The sequence below is a fragment of the Scaptodrosophila lebanonensis genome, unplaced genomic scaffold (assembly GCF_003285725.1).
Source record: "Scaptodrosophila lebanonensis strain 11010-0011.00,11010-0021.00 unplaced genomic scaffold, SlebRS2 tig00000089-arrow-pilon, whole genome shotgun sequence".
In the NCBI taxonomy this organism is placed as follows: domain Eukaryota; kingdom Metazoa; phylum Arthropoda; class Insecta; order Diptera; family Drosophilidae; genus Scaptodrosophila; species Scaptodrosophila lebanonensis.
Window position 1 is genome coordinate 4,792,056 of NW_022060565.1, and position 21,539 is coordinate 4,813,594.

Sequence of the window (21,539 nt, forward strand, 5' to 3'; positions counted from 1 at the left end):
TTTTCTTATGCAAACTTAATTAGTTGCTCTTCATGTTTTCCATCTCGAATTCAGTTTTGTATTTTCATCGCTATATAGTACATGAATGTACATATGTACATACATTAATTTTTTCATTTCACTATTAAATAGCGTTTATGCCATTTTTGCTGCTGCTCTAAGACGACTTTCACCGATTTTGTGCGAATGACGCCAATAGCAACAACAACAATAATGCCAACAACTGCAGATGGCCACATTGAAAAAAAAAACAATTAATTTTGTACACATATCACAAATACGCGTATTTTTTGCTTATACATACATATATATACATATGTACATACATACATATATGTGTAAGTATGTATGTGCATATCTTCATATTTATCTGCTCTTATATATGTATGTAGGTACATAAGCATATATGTATGTATGCATGTGTATGTGTACATATGTATGTATGTATTTCAGATATTGACTTTTGGTATGAGCACAGTTGGTCGACAAATGACGTAATCGGCCAGCATAGCAAAGACAACAAAAATAAAAACGAATAAAATATCAAAAGTTGAAACAAAAGATTGCACCGAAAAATAAAATAAAAATACTTGTATATGTTAACGTGTTTAAATTGTTTGACCTAAAAATAGAGACGATCTGTAAAATTTCTTCTCACGGTAAAGGGTATTTCCCTAGAATGCGTCAATTACATACAAATATATTTATACATATATATTTTGAGATGAGAGATGACAGAAAATGTCAAATCAATATCAGATATGTACATACATACATATGTATGTATGTATTTCTTGTTCATAATCTGAAGCCATTGTTGACAAAAATGTCAAAGAAATATCGTTTAGCGTCGATACGCAAGCATTGCGTTCAAAATATCGCTAGTATCGGTAGTTCTCTCGATGGTTTTCTAATACATACAAACATACGTACATATGTGTGTATGTGGTCAGTACGCAAATAAACGAGATTTGGTCGCGTTGAACGATTTAAATTTCTAATAGTAACAATAAGTCTCGAACACACAATTGTCACCTTTTCGATTCGCATACATTTGTACATATGTACATACATACATGCACACATACTTTGGAATGCTTTTGAAAAATGTATACATACATACATATGTATGTACATACATATAAAAAGTAAAACAAAAAAAGTTACTCCAATTAAATTGAAAAAGATACAACGCATAAATTAATTCACACATGTATACATATACATATGTAGGTATGTATATCTGCACATACATATGTATGTATGTACGTACATTTGTTGGTGTTTTTAAAAGTGATAACGCGCAGGCCAACGAGTATAAGCAACAAACACAAAACGGAAAACAGCAACAAGAATAACGAAAAAAAATTTGCATACACGAAACAGAGCGACGCGACGAGAAAACAAAATACTTATATACATACATACATATATAACATACATTTGCACACATATACACGTGTTTGCATAGAAGTGTGTGTGCATGCCTGCCTGCTTGCGTATAAAAAACACAAAGCGTAGCAAAAATATGGCAAACTACACAAAATAGAAGGCACCCGAGAAAAAAAACACACACACACACACAAAATAGTAAGAGAAAAACTACAATTATGACGGCGTCGACGACTGCGACGCTAACGTTGACGTCGACGACTTCGGCGAGTGCACTGGGCGCGCATTACGCATACGCACAGTGGAACCCATCCAATGCATATGTAAATATTTGATAAAATACTACCTACATATATTGCGACATGAACGACTGCTTAGAAATTCACGTATTAAAAAAGCGTAAGCTAAATTAGTTTGATGATAATTGACCAAAACATTTTGCCTATACACATATAAATAATATATGTATACAAACAGCAAAACCATCAGTGAGATCGAAGAGGATCGATACAGTTATCGATGTAAGTGTGTCAGATATTGAAAAATATTCTTTTTGAATTGCATTTCTTACAAAATTATTTAATAATTGTTGTTAGAAATCAGCTTCTATTAAACTTATAAAAATCAATAATAATTACAATAAAACAATTAAGCGTGATTCCGCAACTTCTGAGTCAGGTGCGGATCGAAAAATCTCGCAATAAAAAACCGAATGGCTGCTGACTCGACTAAGTCGGAAAACGAATTTTATTATAATAATGTGCTTAGCCTAGGGGTGGGCGTGTGTCTTTTTTATGCACACAATCGATACCTCAAATTCATTCGATATCTGCTACATTTCAATTACATTTGTGGGTTTCTTATCATTCAGCTATTTACATAAACCACGAAATATCGGTTGAGTAATTCAATTCTGTTTACAATACTACTAATTATAACAAGGTATTTACATAAATATTCTCCCGGCCATGAGGAATTAATGTAACTTTAACTTATATCAGCTTTCGGCGTCAACATACTCCCGGCCTTGGAAGCTCCTTCCAACAATCATCTCGTCAGTCTGATATCGGTAGTGGGCAAAGCTTGTGTATATTCCGCTTAAACAATCCCGCCTTTGTTTTCACCGTGACGACCCGAACAGCTCCGTCAGCGCCAGGATGAACTTCTTGGATTCGACCCAGTACCCATTGTCCTGGGGGAGTATTGTCTTCTCCAATAAGAACCAAGGTCCCGCGTTGTAGATTGTTGCACGTCGATGCCCATTTTCTTCTTTCTTGCAATAAAGTTAAATACTCCAGCGACCAGCGTCGCCAGAATGAGTGATGCACCGCTACGATTCTCTTCCATCGATTCGTTACTGATAATTTCAGAATATCCTCATCGCACGCTTCGGTCATAGCGTTTAACGGACGTCCGATTAAGAAATGACCTGGCGTTAAGGCTTCCAAGTCATTTGGGTCTGAAGACAATGGACAGAGTGGCCGCGAATTCATAACGGCTTCAGCTTGTGCAATGGCCGTGGCGAGTTCCTCATAGTCGAGCGCCGTTCCATTAAAGCACCGCACCAACAGCTGCTTAGCCACCTTCACAGCGCTTTCCCAAAGCCCTCCAAAATGGGGCGAGCGAGGGGGTATAAAATGAAATTGAACCCCGAGGCTGCTGCATTGGTTTTCGATTCGACGTTTGCCAGTTTCGTTCCACATACGATCAGTCAGCTCTTTTACTTCACGAGCTGCGCCAACAAAATTTGTGGCGTTGTCGCAAAATAGCTCTGCGCTGAGTCCACGGCGCGCAAAAAAACGTTTGAGGGCGGCAATAAATGCATTTGTGCTAAGGTCCGACACGAGCTCCAGATGGCAAGCCTTTGTCAGGAAGCATACAAAGACACACATATACATCTTGGTTGGACGTCGTCCTCTCTGGTGGAAATGCATCCAAAACGGGCCGGCGAAATCCAATCCTGCTCGTTGAAACGGATTCACACCCGTTTGTACTCTGCTCGCTGGCAGCGAGCCCATAATCTGGTTTGCCGCTACTGGGCGCTGGCGAAAGCATGCCAAGCAACTCCGCACTGTCTTGCGAGCTAGCTTTCGAGCATTAATGACCCAGTACCTTTGTCGCACAAAAGCGCATAATGCATGCGCTCCGGCATGCATATTAGTTCGATGTGTGTACTCAAATAAAGCGGTTATAACAATATGATTATTCGGCAATAAAATTGGGTGCTTTGTGTCAAATGGTACATTAGCTTGAGACAACCTGCCACCTACCCGAATAATTTCTATCCCGTCAATTACGTCTAGGAACGGATTGAGCGCTTGTATTTTCGCGGATCGAATAGGCTTGCCATCGTGCAATTTTACGATCTCTTCGTGAAAACTCAAACTTTGCAAATTAAATATTATGTAGTTTAATCCACCCTTTACTTCAGAGGCTGTCAGCGGCTTGGATTTAGCTAATTCAATTTTTGATATGACCCGACGCCAGCGACAAATATAGCCAAACACGCGAGTCAACTTAACAAAATCTCTTGCATATTTACATTTGCTAACGATATCCTCCACAAGCCTTTGGGGACTGGCTACTAATGTGAATTTAGAATTACGTTGCTCGGGAAGTGAATCAGAGCGATTCCAATGCACCGCGGGCCACTGATCTTCTGGCTGCTGCAAGAATTTAGGACCTTTCCACCACAGCGACGAGTTTCTCAATTCGCTTGTATGCAGACCACGAGACACTATGTCTGCTGGGTTAAGTTTCGATTCTATCTTAAACCATTCATCTATACTAGATAATTCGTGGATTAAAGCGACCCTATTTGCAACAAAGGTGGTCCATCGGCTAGAATGAGAGGCAATCCAATTAAGCACGATGGTAGAGTCTGTGAAATACCTGACGCTAGAAACATATCTAGGAACACACTTCTTAACCTTGGCCATCAGCTGGACCAAAAGTCTGGCGCCCTCAAGTTCTAAACGAGGTAGCGATGTGACACGAACTGGTGCTACCTTGGATTTTGCCGCCACCAAATTGACAGATATGGTTCCTAGCTTGTCTATAACCCGAGCGTATATGGCTGCCCCAAAGGCACGGCAGGACGCATCCGAAAATCCATAAAACTCAACCGTGTCTACTTCCCCTGAATTTGGGATGACAGCTCGAGGCAACGAACATTCGTGTATGAGTTTTAACTCGCTACGATATTTTTTCCACTGTATGGCATGACTGGGTGGCAAATCCTCGTCCCAACCCTGCTTCAATAGCCATAACTCTTGCATGAAAACTTTACCTAATATAATAATGGGGCTCAAAAACCCAAGCGGGTCAAATAATTGCGCTAGCTCCGATAATACTACGCGCTTAGTGACCGCGTCCGAGCACTGCGCACCGTAAGCGAATTGGAACTTGTCACTAGTCGACGCCCAACGTATCCCAAGCGTTTTTGCAGCGTCGGTAACTTTAAGTTCCAACGGCTCGGTGCTCTCATCATGAGAGGCAAATTTGAAATTAGAGCGCCATTTATGAAGTTCAAATCGCCCTAACTTTAACAACTCTGTCACTTGCTGTTTTAACTCTTTTAGCTCATTAATGGAGTCAGCCCCGCAGAGCATATCGTCCATGTAAAAGTTGCGCTTCACTGCTTCACTAGCTAAAGGATATTGATGACCAGCCTGCTCAGCTAAATAATATAAGCAGCGAACTGCCAGGAATGGTGCTGAATTTGTACCGTATGTTACAGTTTTCAGCCGCAGCGTCTTTGCAGCTTCAGTACGCTCTTGTCGCCACAAAATACACTGATAATTACAGTCACCAGATTCTACTAAGATTTGTCTATACATCTTTGAGATGTCAGCTGTAAGCGCATACTTGTAGAACCGGAAACGAGTGAGTATATCGAATAAGTCCGGCTGCAAGGTAGGGCCTACTAACATGATATCGTTCAATGAGAGCCCATTGCTCGTCTTGCATGAAGCATCAAATACGACTCTTAATTTAGTCGTTGAGCTTTCTGGTCGAATTACTGGGTGGTGAGGCATCACGTATCTAACATTCTGTACCTGTTCAGACCCTACCTCCTCTAAATGATCCAGCATCCGATATTCTTCTATGAATTCTGTGTAACTCCTTTTGAGTTCTGGATTACGAATGAGTTTTCTTTCAAGGTTCAAAAACCTGGTGAGAGCAATACTATAAGACTCTCCTAATTCCTCTTTGGGTACTTTAAAGGGCAGACGTACCACGAACCTATTAGCAGCTGTCCTTCTCACAGATGAGACAAACTGCGTTTCGCACGTCTGCTCAGCCTCTGTATACCTGTTTTCTGGCTGTGAAATCTCTTCACACTGCCAAAATCTTTGCACCAACTTGTGCAGTTTTCTTGTATCCTCTTGGTCGGAACTTGGTACTCGACTAACAATTAATGCATTCCTTTCACTTGTTATACATTCACCTACAACAATCCAACCTAAAAGAGATTTTTGAAGTAATGGCTTATTGATGCCCATTTTAATTTGGCCTGCTACGATAAGCTTAAAGAACAAATTAACTCCGAGCAGCATAGATATTTCATTAGCTGAATCGAAGAAGGGATCTGCCAGCTTTACTTTTGATGGCACGAAAAAGCCTTCTGCTGACGCGCTTGTTGCCGGATTGTATCGCGTTATTTCCTGCAATACACTGAACTTGTCTGTAGCTACGAAATTTGTTGCCCTGGACTTGATGGTAGTCTGAACTTCACCTAAAATTCTCGACTTGGCATTTCCTATTCCATTTAGCGAGTATTGAACATCCTTTATATTGAGTTTCAACTGTGATGCCAAACTGGTGGTTATGAAATTCAACTGACTACCTGAATCTAGTACGCATCTGCATTGCGAATATTTACCGTTCGAATTCTGCACAAGAACTACCGCCGTTGCCAAAAAGCTTGTTGTCCGACTTGGCAGTATCGCACTATGCAGTGAGCTAGGATTAGCTTGCCTACTGACAGGACAATTGCTTGAACCTTCCACTTCCATTGCTGATCTATGAAGCAACTCATGATGTGGCTTGTTACAAGCCGAACAACGCTGCGCGCTGCAATCCTTTGTTTGATGACGCTTACTAAAACAGACAAGACATATTCCAAATTTTTTAACTTCGTAATATCTTTGCAACGGTGACAATGACTTAAACTTTGGGCACATCTTCAAGTGATGTGAACTCGAACAACTATAACACAAGTTAGTTGCAGTATTTCCCAATGCAGCAGTTAGACTGGCCCTTTTGCTGTCACCCTTAGCATTTGATTTGGCAATGACTGCCTTTCTGACTTCTCGCCCGGCTAGATTAATTCCTCTATTGCATAAGAATTGTGCTAGCAGCTGCCAAGAAGGTAGCTTGGCGCAATCATATTCGCTCTCCCACTTCTCTAGTGTTTCATCGTCCAACTTGCTACGAACCAAATGGAACACGAGGGCCTCAAGAATTTCCCCTTCATTGCCTAGAGATCGAAGGGCTACAAGTTGCGAATTCACTGCATCTACCAAACTGCCAAGTGACTCTGCGTCTGCATTCTTAAGTCGACGAATATTGAATAGCTCACTCACATGCGATTGTACGATAATAGCTTTATTTTCAAAACGATCCCTAAGTAACTGTAAGGCCTTCCTATAGTTGACTGCAGATAATTCCAAGCACTCTATAGTTCTCAATGGGACAGCGCTTAGACATGACTTCAAATGAATAAACTTTGACAGCTCATCAATGTCATGGTCTGCCTCAATCAAGGTAGTGAATGCGTTGTACCAACTAGTCCACTCTGTATATTTGCCAGAGAATTCTGGCAGCTTCAACATTGGCAATTTACCTACTCGGGAAACTGCAGCACCATTTAGCAATGTTGAATTGGCCGATGGATCTGTTCCGATTACTGAATGACGCCCCCTTTGTGTCAAGTAGCTTAAAATCTTCGCCTTTATATCACAATACATATCTTCTATAACTTGACGTGTTTCGTATTGGCTGGCATCTTCAATTTTTGTCTCAACTTGGCTCTGGATGTCACATAATTGCGTGAAAATTGATTCAACTAAGCTCAAGCGCGCCTCTAGCTCTGCTGCAGTCATTGACTGGCAATTGTTTATAACATAATCTTTATTACGATTAAGAGAATTCATTAAACTTTCGCGCGAAGAATAAAACTCCATTTCTTTCATGTTTCTTTTTGGAGCCATTTTATTTTTATTCAATTACCCCTCAATAATAATATTAGTTAATATTAATATTATTATAATCTTAACCAGATTAATAGGAGCCACTAGAAATTTTGACTTTTTTATACAAACAAACAACGAATTAGTCCCACTGTACCAACTGTACGAGCCTACAGACGAATATATGACCAAATTTAATGTTCGTGTAGGTATGTATTTATGTGCGTTTAATTATACCGCAACAACTCCTATCTACGCCAACAACAACAACAATGTTTGAGAGCAGCAACAGCTTCAGCTATTCTAACTGTTTCTCAAGAAGAACAGCAAGAATTTCGTTGCCTTACTTTTGATGCTCTCAGTACATGTGCACTCAAAATCAATTCAAGGTTAAACGGTAAGTAGTTGCCGCTTGCATTTACGTATACATACATATATATGTATGTATGTACAGCATATGTATATGAATTAACCTCTTCGCGAATTTTTCACAACACGTGTCTCACCAATGTACCACTGTATGCCGCGTAAATATTTCAATTATATTTTACTTACAATATTTGAATAGTCAACACATCAAACTGAGAATATGTATATGCCGTGCAAAAATACTAGGAGCACCATGCAGAAAACTACTCACAGTCGAATGTTAGAGTTGAAGCTGCACTCCAATGTGCACCAGCATCCAATCTCCAGGCTGATATATGTCCAAATATGTTAGAGCTCCAACAATGAGCTCCAATCGGGTTAGAACTTTGTCCAAGAAGTCCCTGCTCGGGCGCCAAATGATTCCGCAACTTCTGAGTCAGGTGCGGATCGAAAAATCTCGCAATAAAAAACCGAATGGCTGCTGACTCGACTAAGTCGGAAAACGAATTTTATTATAATAATGTGCTTAGCCTAGGGGTGGGCGTGTGTCTTTTTTATGCACACAATCGATACCTCAAATTCATTCGATATCTGCTACATTTCAATTACATTTGTGGGTTTCTTATCATTCAGCTATTTACATAAACCACGAAATATCGGTTGAGTAATTCAATTCTGTTTACAATACTACTAATTATAACAAGGTATTTACATAAATATTCTCCCGGCCATGAGGAATTAATGTAACTTTAACTTATATCAGCTTTCGGCGTCAACAAAGCGTACAGCGAATAAATGAAGTTGTCGCAGTTTTGTTTAACTAAATTGAACATTGAAGCCACTGTGCGTCTGTCTAATTATGCTGCCGTACATAGATTTGCCAGCTACAACAATAATAGGCAGCAGCTACACCAACAACAATAGCCATTACACATTCTCAGCTGCTGCGGCCGTTGCTTCGACGATGACGGCGACGACGATGGCGTCGAGACAACGAAACGAGCGACCCACTCACCGAACGACCGAAGCGACGACGACCCACGATAGCAGAAACGTACACATACATATATACAAAAATGTACAACTAGCGAGTGAGTTGTAAAAACTAGCGACGAACGAGTTGTTTTTGTTATTGTAGTTGTTGCTGTTGCTGTTACTCTCGCAGTTTCTTGCTGCGCTTTTGGGTGTGGGTTGTATAAATTTTACACATACACCCAGACGCACACTGACTCGCTCATAGAGCAAGTGCATGTGTTCGTACATGTCTCGCCGTTTGCACAAAATACATTTTCAGAAAAAAAAACAATTTAATTTACTATTGACGTTTTTTCTTTTGTTGTTGTTGCTGCACTGGTTGATGTTGTTGTTGTTTGTGTAGCACAAAACAAAAACAGAAAGGAAGGCGCAAAAGGCAAGGCATAAAATGGAGAATGAAAAAACCAAATTAAAAAAAAAACGAAAACAGACGTTGACGACGACGTCGCCGTTTGTTGTTGGCGTTGTTGTGGCTGCTTGCTTGCTGCTGCTGTTGTTGTTGTTGTTGTCGTTCGGGTACCCGCGTGTATTTTTCGTTTCAGTTATTATTGAAGCACAAACAAATTGAGACTAAAAATGCGGCGTGAGATTTGATTGTGAGTAAGCGCAAGCGTTGAACGCGCGTCGCTGCGACGGAGCAGCGCGGTCGACAGCGCAAGCCACCACACACATTTAAAATAAAAGGAAGGCACACAGCAACAACAACTTGCAGCAGCAGCAGCCGCACACAAAAGTAAAAGCCAAAGAATGGAATGAGTGAAATAAAATGAAATGGTGGAAATGAATAATAAAAAAAAGCAAAAAAAAAAATAACAAAAGCTTAGCAACTGCCTGACGTTGGCGACGGAGTTTGAAGCCCCCCCCCCAACCATCCCATTGCATAGGCAACCACCATTTTGTATGTATGTATTTGCGTGTATGTCTATGCCTGTGTGTGTGTGTACGACAGTTAGTCAGTCAGTCAAGCAGTTTGTCAATATTAACGAGGCGCTGTCTAAAGTTCAAATGGGCAACGTCGACAGCGACAGTAGCAGCGGCAGCGGCAGCGACGCTGACGTCGCAATATGCAAGGGCTTTTGCCCTAGGAACTCATAAAAAACCCACAGATCCCTGCTCAATTCCTGGTCCCAGGCATTTCAAAAAGCAAACAGATGCAAAAAGTAAATACATACATATGTATGTATGTCTGTATGTATGTTGCAGAGCACTTCAAAGGGCAAAGCTATTATGTCGCCAGTGGCAAGAAATTGATCTAAAAATGAGGTTTTGACCACCAGGAGCTGCAGATAATCTGTCGAATGGGAACACTACCCATAAATGGAATAGACAAATATATTATACATATGTATGTACCTTCAAAAATCCTTCCGAAATGTTGAATACAGCGGTCCCAAAAGATTCAAATACTAATATTACAATATCGTCTTAACCGAACAGTGTCATCGAGAGTAGTAGAGTTTTGAAATATAGTATAGTATTGTCAATAAGCGCTAGTGGGTGTGCTTATTATTTATAAACTTTACAACGCGATTATTTATTTCGGATCTTCAATGTAGACTGAAAATTGTAAAAATTGCTGAGACACAGTTGCTTAAACGGATGGTTGTTGGTTCGATTATTGGCCAGACAGCAATCTAAACATTTTATTCTTGGAAACAGTTCTATTCTCAGAGCTCGCAATTGCCGTATAAATGAATAATATGCAAATATCTACAAACATACATACTATATATTTATATACAAATGTGCACATACATATGTATGTACATATGTACATATGTGTTGGTGCCTCGTGTCAACAAAACAATAACAAAAACAAAAACAACGGCAACAATAACACAACAAACACATACACAGCTCTAGCATTTTCATACTTGTATACTGTATGAGGTAATCTGCGTTTTGTTTATCACAAAAATTTTAAAAGCCACAAGAAATAAAAATAAAAAGAATGGGGGGAGGAAAAAGAATAAAGAAACACCAAAACCAAAACCCAAAAAAATTAACGCATCTGACTGAAAAGCTATTTGTTGTAGTTGTTATTATTGTTATTTATTATTTGAGCACACACTCTTAGCAACAATAATTTCGAATGTTTTTGTTGAAATTCTTGATTCTTCTGCTGCCTTCCCTGCTGTTTCTCCTGCTTCTCCGCCTGCCTCTTCTTATACTTCTACTCTAGAGACAAGAGTCAAGCAAATGGAATTTTTATGAACAAACACGCAGCTGCAAAAAAGTGCAGCCACCAGCGATTTATTTATAGCATTGCTCATAAGAAAGTCTGGGAAATAATTAGTCAGTCAGTCATTCGGAAGCGATTTGATTTGTCAACTATTGTTTTCATATACATATTCATACATATATGTATGTATGTGCATATGTATATATTAAATTTGATGTACATACATATGTATAAAGGGTTTGATCACCTTGCCCGAACGAGCATTTGAGAAGCTTCCGGTTTCTTCAAGTGTATTTCTTTATACACATTTCCATATTGCAACTAAGTTGAAACAAAGTTAAGTTTTAGATTTTAAAAAGTAAGAAGGTTAGTATAATAATATTATTATAGATATTTGGATATATACATATATAGATAACAATCTACAGAGCAGGAGTATAAAAACATCACTAATTTATCGCTGTATTCTCTGTTTATCAGCGAAATATTGTTATCGCACTGTCTAAGAAGTAGATGATGGAATGCTGCTGGGAAGCGAGTTCCTGATTTGTAGAGGGGTAAGGGAGTTAGAGGTACAGAAATATATAGAGTTAGAGGTACAGAAATAACATCACTAGTTCAGATGATGTACATAGTACTATCGAAATAGTGACTGTCTAAGAAGTTGAAGATGGGATGATGGGAATGGGCAGCGATTTAGGGGGGCTCGAGTGGTTTCTACATCATTAGTTGAGAAGAATGGTTATCGCTGAATTGTCTGTATTATCGGAATATTTCTATGATCGGATGATGTGAGTTTCTGTAATGTGGCGGTGTTAAGGGATTACTGGTGGCGGCCACATTTGTTGGCCTTGGCTCATTTTATTTGACGCCTTCAAGTTTGACGCATCTAGCTGTTGTTGTTGTTGCCATTGCTGTTGATTTATTTTCTTGCTTATTTATTGATTTGAATTTTTGTATTTGTGCGCCTATTTCTTTCCTTTTCGTTTCGTTTTTGTTATTTCTCGCCACTTGCCTATTTTTGCCCATTTATTGATTTGTATTGTGTGTTTTGTGTTTTTTTTTTTTTTCTATTTTTCTATTTTATGCGATTTGTTTGCTTTAGCATTGCAGTTTGAATTGTCTGCTGATGTAATTGTTGTTGCCATTGTTTTTTTTAGTTTTGTTTTCGCTTGAACATTGTTTTATGAATATCAAAATGAAGAGGAAGAGTGACGGAGTGAACTTTTGACGTCACAGCACAACTGGCATGATCGAAAATACGAGTATGTATAGTACGAAATGGCTCGTCTATATAGAGATGTGTGCATACCTGCCTACCAACCGACTTGCCTGCCTACATACTATATATTCGTTGTATGTGTCTTATACATAAACCTATGTGCATGCATTTATATACGTAGTTCTATATACATACTTGTACATACATATGTATGCTAAGAGTATAGTGCTATTCTGGCTCGCTATCTGACACATAAAGCGCAAACACAAACAATTTATTGTTACCCTGACAGTATCACAGACCGATTCACTATGTACATACGTAAGTATGTATGTATGTACTTGTAGTTGGATTTATATAGTATGTAGGTATATAAGTAAGTAGTACAACCGATCCAAATTACCGAACCACCCCACACATTTTTCGAATTGTTTGTTTTTTGCTTGCTAGATGGCTAGCTGGCGCTGCTTTTGTTTTTATTGCCATTGAAATAATTCTACTTAAAATTGTTTAGATAAGATTTAATTAGCGCACAACAACAACAGCAACAACACCAACAATAAATGAACGCAGTGGAAATAAGAAAGAGCCGAAAACCACAAATAAATGTAAGTATACTTATACATACATACTCGTACGTCTATATATATAAATATGTATGTATGTATGTATGTATGTATGTATGTATATGTTTATAGCTAAAGCTACTGATTTGTTATTATTGCTGTTGTTTCCCTTTTCACTTCCTCCCCTCACACAAAACTCACTTCAAAGTTCGCAAAACTTAAATATGTTGAGAGCCAAAATAATAATAAATAAAATTGTGCCGGGGTGGGGGAGGCACGCTATTTGCTCCGATTACCATCACTAATGTCCACAACAACAAGAACTTTTGTGTATTATGTGTTAGACAGATGCCTTAAGCAACAAACTCTTGATTAAATAGATCTGCGTCCCCAGACACATATACGAGTAATAAGGATTAATAAAATATAATAAATAGTATAAACTTTTTGAAAATCTTTTTGAATTCATTAAAATCTATTTATCGCTCTCCTGTAAAATTATTATAAATTCAACTTCAATGGAAATATTTAACGGAGATACAAGTTACTTATTAATCTTAATTGGCATTTCGTATTATTGTCATAATTACAATTAAAAAACAAAAAGAAGGAACGAGGAAACCCACAACGGAAATAAAATGTGCCAAACAAAAATCAAAATGCTGAGAACAACAACAATCTCTAGGGGGAAACATTGTGTTTATAATTAGCAAACAGACAATTATAAAGAATTAACAAAATGCTAAGAGAACAGCCACAACTAATTAATAAAAACGATAAATAGAATATCAAGTCCAAGCTGGAAACTTGAAAACTGAAAAAAACTTCGCCACGTGTATGCAAAGAATTCAGCGCGATAAGATAAATAAATAAACTAAGCAAATACTTATATGTATGCAAAGAACAAAAATCACAACAGTGTGACTTTAAATCGGACAGATCTGACACAAGCTTTAAGACTTCATTACAGGTCACGTAAATAAATTGCACAAAAATTTCACAAGCATCTCAGGAATACAATGTTACTCCAAAGCAAATTCTACACACAAATATTAAAAGAACCTAACTGTAAAGAAACAAAAATATGTGCACAATTCATTTGTCAGTCAACTTTGAACGAAATCATTGCATAGGACAACAAAGTTTTGACAAACTCATGTCAATTCTGTTTCTTGTTCGAAATACAAAATAGGTTTTCATAGGAATGTCATAAAAATTCTAGAGCTAAGGCAGTTATTGGTATTATTTCCTGTAGATCTAGATTTAAAATAACGCAAAATAAGTCCAAGAATTATTTTAATGAACAAATTCACTTGACATATATTTTATAGTTCTATCAATCAATTATTCAAATAATTGTAAAATGAAACGAATTAAGCGTTCAGGTCATGCGAGACCGACTGTTGAATACGCTGTGTAGTACTATTGCTAATCTAGTTTTTATTGTCTATTTTGAGTAGACATGCGATGTCAACAAAGCTGGCAGTCCTACAGATCAGAACAGTACAAAAATGGTTAAAGTGTTGAGATTTTAGAGTTAAGGCAAGCTGAATCGAGCTGAGTTCATCAAAAAACAAAGAAGCTGTCTAATACTAAATTAATATTGATTTCCAAAAACTCGAAGACACAAGTGCATAAAATAAGTCTGCATGCCAAGTTCGGTGTGCCTAGCTAGTATAGTTCCAAAGTTCTGGGTGTTCATACGGACAGACACATAGAAGCTGTTTAAAAACAGAACAAACTTCGACTTCTTTAAACCCACTCCGTTTCATCCTCATTCAGCAGCACTCTTATCCATAGTTTGGATCAATACATTACAGTATAGCATTTCTATTTAAAAATGTCGCTTTGAATTGTATTTGGAAGAGAGAGAGAGACAGAGAGAGATAAAACTGCTCTTTGCTGTTTAAAAAAAGAATAGTTTACTAACTCAGTTGACCATTAACTGTACGAAAGAAGTGAAGATTACACTTCATACTTAATTAGTTGGGAATGAGCACTAAAAAGATAAATATCACATTTTTCAATTCCACATAGAAAGACAAGCGGTTTGACGGAAAAAGATGAAGTCATCAATACAAAAAAAATGTTCGTTTTTGTGACCCCGAAAAGTTTGATTTTTTTTTGTTTTTGGCAGGAATAAACAAATTAGCAGCAAAGTTAAGCGAAGTACTCGTATATAAAAAGCCACATAACTCATTGACTTGTTGATGCGCTCTCGTTCAGGCAAACACAAAATAAATATATATACTATATACATACATATATAGTACATATGTACATGCACACGCACACGGACATACATACATATACAAGCATATACATGTGTAGAATGTGCGGCAATATCAAATAATGATTTCATTTGAATTTCAATCTTCAAAAAAATGTCAAATAAATATTTATGTACATATGTACGACTATATATGTACATATATGAGCGACTGAACGAAGAGTCGACGACGACGACGCTTAATTTGACTTATGCCATTATATACTACACTATATACTGTGTACATATGCATTTATATACACATTATATGTATATTGGGAATGTATGTATGTATTGGTGCGCGCACTTTAATAAAAATCACTCATACGTATGTAATTTCGTTGGAATTTGGTTTTCGTTGTTGTTGTTGTTGCTTTTTTTTTCTCGTTCGCTCGTTTTATTTCACATTTGTTTCATTTATTTTTTTTGTATTGATTCATTTGTTATTGCTGTTGTTGTTGGTGTTGTTATTGTGTACAATATACAAGGGCGACTTGAAAGCTTTTAGTTGAGTCGCAAAACTTTGGAAACTTTCTCAGCACACGCGCAAGGCGTCAATAATTATAATATTGATGATGATGATGAAGATAACGAACACGATGATGATTATGAAGGTGCCGCTTGGCTCATAATCGTCTTGATCATCATCATCTGCCTTGGCTCATCATCTTAATCATTTATATCATCATCTTAATCATTTATATCATCATCTTAATCATTTATATCATCATCTGCATCGCCATCTCCATCATCATCTTCATCATCATTAACAATTATACAGTTGTTGATGATAATCATCAATCGTCTCAATCATCGTTGTGTCTCAAATGTTGTGTTTTGTGCTTTTTATTAACCCCTACCTTCCCATCCCATAACAACCTACCCCACCCGCTTTCTGTGCTTACATGCAAGTTTTCATAGTTGATTTCGGCAATTTGTTTTGCGTTTTACGATTTTGAACAAATATACACTTAAGTATTTATAGCCGATCGCACAATAAACGAATTATTTATTAGGCATTGTGCTTAGATGGGAGGGAGAAGGATAGGTTGGGATGCAAACATAGAGAGCTAGCGAGCGATAGAGAGACAGAGTAAGAGAGGGATAGATGAAGAGGAGGAAAGGAAACGAGTAACCACATGGCTTTTGCCAACTGATTTATATTTAAATATAAATATGAATGTAGAGATCTGTATGTAGATTATCACAACAATTGAATAGTTAGTCGTGATTGTAGCTGCCACCATTTATTTATATGTAGTATACTACTTATATAGTATACAAGTATTTTAAATATATCCAAGTGCGATGCACACATGCATGTTCTGTGTATACTTCTAGTATTATTTATAACATAAATTTAGATATTTGGCCGCTTTCGGCTGCTGCTAGCGCTATTAGAATAATCACAAGTCTCGCACTTTATCGCCAATTTAAATAAACCGTTTTCTCATTTATTACAATTATGATTTTTTGAACAATTGGGTGGAGCTAGAGAGCTCCAAAAGACTCACCTGAAAGCTGCACATTGTTGCTAAGCACAAACAACTTAGCGATAAGCTTAGAAAGATGTACTGAGTGTGGGGAATTTTATAAAGTTTACCGATTGCCCCCTTGGCGACCGACTAATTTATTAATAATAAAATATGTAATTAAAATAATGGAAACATCTAAAGTAAAGCTTAAACGAAAACCCAATAATATTGTTACTAACGTAATATTCCGGTTGAAACAATTAAGAACTGAGGTTAAAAGTTTGTTCAATCGCCAGATTTTACTTGGCTTTTACTAAGAATTTACAGCCTTGAAGAGACCAAGTCTGTCATTCATAAGATTGAAAGAAATTATGTGTTAAATCATTTTCTTTTTTTAAACTTAGTTCCTAATCGTGCTTTTGGCTTAACCCAGACATATGTATACATTTTTTCGGAAAGTGCCTTTAAAATGATTTGTAATGTTTATATATTGTTTTGACAGAAAAATAGATATCTATATGTATATGGCTCTGAAGAAGTGTGAAGAATAGTTATTGAGTTATAGTTGTTGATTTCGTTCATCTTTCTAGTAATAGTTGTTTAGGAATTTACTTTGGATTTTTCGTTTTCGTGGAGCTTAAAACAAAGACTCTTTAGTCGAAGCAGTGTTGTTTTTAATGGAGAATTTAATAATGTATAAAGTTAGTTTCTAATGACTTTGAGTGTAAAACATTTTTAAGCCCCCCGCTGAACTTAAATGGTATGTTTGCTATGTTTCGACCCTCATTCGAGCAATTATTACCCCCAAAGTTTTAAGGCTCGAATAATAATATATTATAAAGCTAATGCAGTATAAATCATTTGCTTTCGATGTTCGCGATGACTTTTGAGAAATGTGGGAAATGTTGTCAACAATAGACGATGGACAACATCTCCAACAGGCTATAAAAGGGTATACATACATATGTAAGTATATACTCGTAGTATATGTACGAACCAGCTGGGGATAACAATTTAGATCCGATTATATTATTAGCATGAATAGCAACAATTTGAAAACATTATCTTTGGCTGGCTGGATGCAAGAAGCAAAAACAAGAGCCTAGAATGTCGAGGTATTTGCACATGGGGCGTATGCTTGATATATTGACAAACTGACGAACTGAAGCACAGCGGCGGCAAATGCAAAATTTATTTGAATTATTCGTCGGGCATTTTGCACGCATGGGTGTATGTGTGTGTGTGTGTGTGCTGCTGGTCGGCAATTGTCGGAGGACGACGACGACGACGACGACGACTAACTTTGCAGAAATGTGGGTTGTTTGCATGTGTGTGTGTGTGTAGGTGCATATATGTGGGTGTTTGTGAGCTCACATGGATGCTGCCGTTGGCTGCGAATTTGCGAGCCATGATTGAAGCGTATACGATGGCGGTTGCCAGCAACTGTTGTTCTTGTTGCTGATGCTGCTGCTGCTGCTGCTGCTGCTGTTGTTGTTGTTGTAGCCTGTGCCACTGTTGTTTTTGTTGGTTGGTTGGTTGGCTGGATGGCTGGCTGGCTGACATACACACATAGACACGCACACACTTGGCAGATTAGTAGGGGTTGATAAAGAGGCTGCCAGCCCCCATCCCCCTGCCAGCTCCCTCAGCCGACCCGTTCTGCTCCACTTTAGGCAGCCCAGAGTTCAGGCCTCGACACGAAATGGTTGACTCGCTCACACACGCGATGACTTTGGTGCGCGTTTAGAGGCAACTACAACTACAAAAACAACAACAATAACTACTACAACTATAGCGCAACTGCAAAACTAACTACCACACTACAGCAACAACAAACACCAGCAGTCAGGCGGGAGACTAGCAAGCAACAATATATTTCACATGGCAGCTGGAAATATGGAAAGTCGGTTCGTTGGCTGGCTTGTTGGGTGTATGCATGTGTGTGGGTCTGAGTGTGTGTGTGGCCGGGTCGGTCGGCAATTGCATTTGCCAGCGCCTGCACCTGGGCTGCTGTTGTATCAATTTCAAAATGGCTGCCTTCTCAGCTATCCCCATTTACCCAAATGCAGCAGCAACAACAAACATTCAAACGAACATCCCATTCGCCTTGTCACTGGAAGTTGTCTATGGCGGCTCTCTGCGATCTCTTTGTGTGTTTGGCTGTGTGTGTGTGTGGCTAGCCCCAAATATGAAACATATGTACAAATATGCTACACACACCCACACATACATACATAGCTACAGTAGTAATCATATTATACATATTATTTGTTAATTCAATATCAAGCACCAGAAACAACTTCAGTTTCTATGCTAGGCTGACGAGCCACACAGCTACACACTTAACATATTTATTTATCAGTCATAGACAAGACATTTCTAAACAGGCATTCTAAAATATAATTAAAGTAAAGCTGTAAACATTTAAGTTCCAAATTAGGGAATTCAACTAAGCTCTATGCTGACACGCTCTTGAGAAGAAACATTCAAGATTATTCTGTAAAGTAAATCCCTTAATATTTTAACAAAATGAAGCCAACTTTTTGAGATAGTTTTGTATCTGACCGATATAGATATGCAAATTTTTTTATAGCCACCCAGAACAATATTTTTACATAAAAAAACATTCAAAAAATTTACTTGTCCCTCCAAACGATTTATTCTAATATCCGCTATATGTAAGAATAGGGCCATGTACTCGCATATGATGATCTTTTCCGTTATATAAAGCCATACAAACATTTGCCAAAATATATATACATATATATTTAACGGGCTTTATATTCCTAATTATTCTGTGATTTCTAATTTAAACAATAAATGCTTCTGTTCGACTTGACTGTAAAAAATGCCAGAAATTTGTCGAACAAACAACGGAAACGACTAGACTAGGCCTAGAGACTATCTGACTCCTCACATACATATAACTACAGATAAATTTCATTTTTAAATATATATTACATATGAAAAGGCGCTTTCTCTTTCTTTTCTACATTCTGATCTCCGTAAGCTTATTGCCAAACATAGAGTATAATTACTACTGATATAAACTAGACCTTAATACTAAACAATAAATGCTAACAATACTTAATAACACAATATATTTATGGCAAATGATTTCAGCTTAAATTAAATTTCTGTTTTAGTCATTTGCATAATTAATTGATTGGGGATTTCGCTATAATTAAGCAAACTTCTTATGCTTGACTACTTGTGAGTAGAGAAGCCTGCGTACTAAATAGAATAGCTCTAGCTCTTCAGCTCTACTCTCCAGGCCTCAGGCGTTCAAACATTCAAACAAAAGCACAAGCAGGCAATACTCTGTAGGTAGTACTTGGTAAAATTTAGGCTACATTTTCTTGAGAGTTTTCCCACTGTATAGTAATAGCCGCATACGAATGCGCGAGCTGAGTGTGTGTGTGTGAGTGTGTGCGCGTGTTTGAACAGCAGCGAGACGCGTTTATTTGGCGGAAGTCACAAACCTATTGGTTAGCAACATGGCGAACATGGCCAAGTGTCGACATGACGGTTTCCAGTTTATACTAAGTACATATAACACACACACACACACACACACTCAGATAGAAACACTCGCACAAATAACTGAGTGTAGATCTGTATGTATAAAGCGAAAGCTTCGTTAGGCGATTTCTATACCAAGTATACAAGTATACGTGTATGTGCGCGGGTGTCAAGTGACGACGACGATGGGCATTACAGCTTTTGCCATTTGCCATTTCAACAAATTGGAAGGCAGCCGAAAATGCAAAGAGCAAAGCGTAAAGTAAAGGCACAATTGTTGCCCTCCCCCTCCCCCCTCCGCACACACACACACACACACACACACACACAAAATATTAGCCAGGGATACCAGCAGGGCTGTGGCTGCTACTGCTGCCTTTCGCTGGCTGGCGTGGAAAACAGACAGACAATCGATTTTGAACATCCACAGAAGTGCGAGCCATAACACCGGCTAATGAAAAGGCATTCACGGTTCGTACTACACTCGAATTTTTCGACCAGAGCCTAATATGTATGTATGACAGCTAATTTGGTAATTCGTATTAAAGATCCATTAATTTCGTTAACAATCGGTCGGGGGCACTAGTAAACCTACACTAGAGTACTTAAAAGCCAATATCCTGCGTTATATGAATTACTGCGTTCCACATGATTAGTTAGTTACGTTCACCGTTATATGCTTAACTCATATACTCACGTAAGGGAGATACATCGCTTTGTTGTATCCATAAAAAGTATTACAACAATACATAAAAAAGTTTTATCCTTACCTGCAATGAAAACAAGAAAGAAAAAGGAGAATATGTGAGTTATGATTAAATTATTTGGCTGGCATTAAAAGTTTTAAGGGCAGGAAGGCGTAGTAGCAGCCATCAGCCATCAGCCAGCAGCCACATCCTAAGGACCTACTCGTTGGTTTGTTGCTGGGCGCCAGGGAAACACACACTCACACACGTAACACACACAACAGATAAAGGCAGATAGACAGACAAGGGGGGAGGAGGAAGTCGTCGCATTTCGACATAATGCTGTCAAAAGTTATGGCAAGGCAAGGAAAGGCGAGGCAGGACAAGGAAAAGACGACAGCAACAGAAATAAATTGGACGATTTGTGAAAGCGACACCTGCCGGCGACCCAATTTGCAAACTAAATTTCGATAAGGGTCTTACATAATAGCGCAAATGCATTTCCTCTCTCGATAATAGGCAACATTTTAAATAATGGCTTAGTTAGGGCAGCACTAAATTCTTCAAATTTTTACATCAACCATCTTGATGAGTTTTTTTTTTAATTTTTTTGTATTAAATCGAGTT

At 38.0% G+C, this 21,539-nt stretch overlaps 2 protein-coding genes across 2 annotated transcripts in view; both read right to left on the minus strand.

Annotated features, from left to right (window-relative positions):
* Window positions 1-21,539, minus strand: part of LOC115626878 (serine/threonine-protein kinase tousled-like 1) — a 141,238-nt gene that overhangs the window by 13,124 nt on the left and 106,575 nt on the right. The window lies entirely within an intron of this gene.
* On the minus strand, window positions 2,110-9,313 carry LOC115626877. The gene is made up of 2 exons (XM_030522387.1): window positions 4,285-9,313; window positions 2,110-4,233 (listed from the first exon to the last, which is right to left on the minus strand). Exons 1-2 carry the CDS (start codon window positions 7,605-7,607, stop codon window positions 2,448-2,450), a joined length of 5,109 nt encoding a protein of 1,702 aa, XP_030378247.1. The 5' UTR covers window positions 7,608-9,313; the 3' UTR covers window positions 2,110-2,447.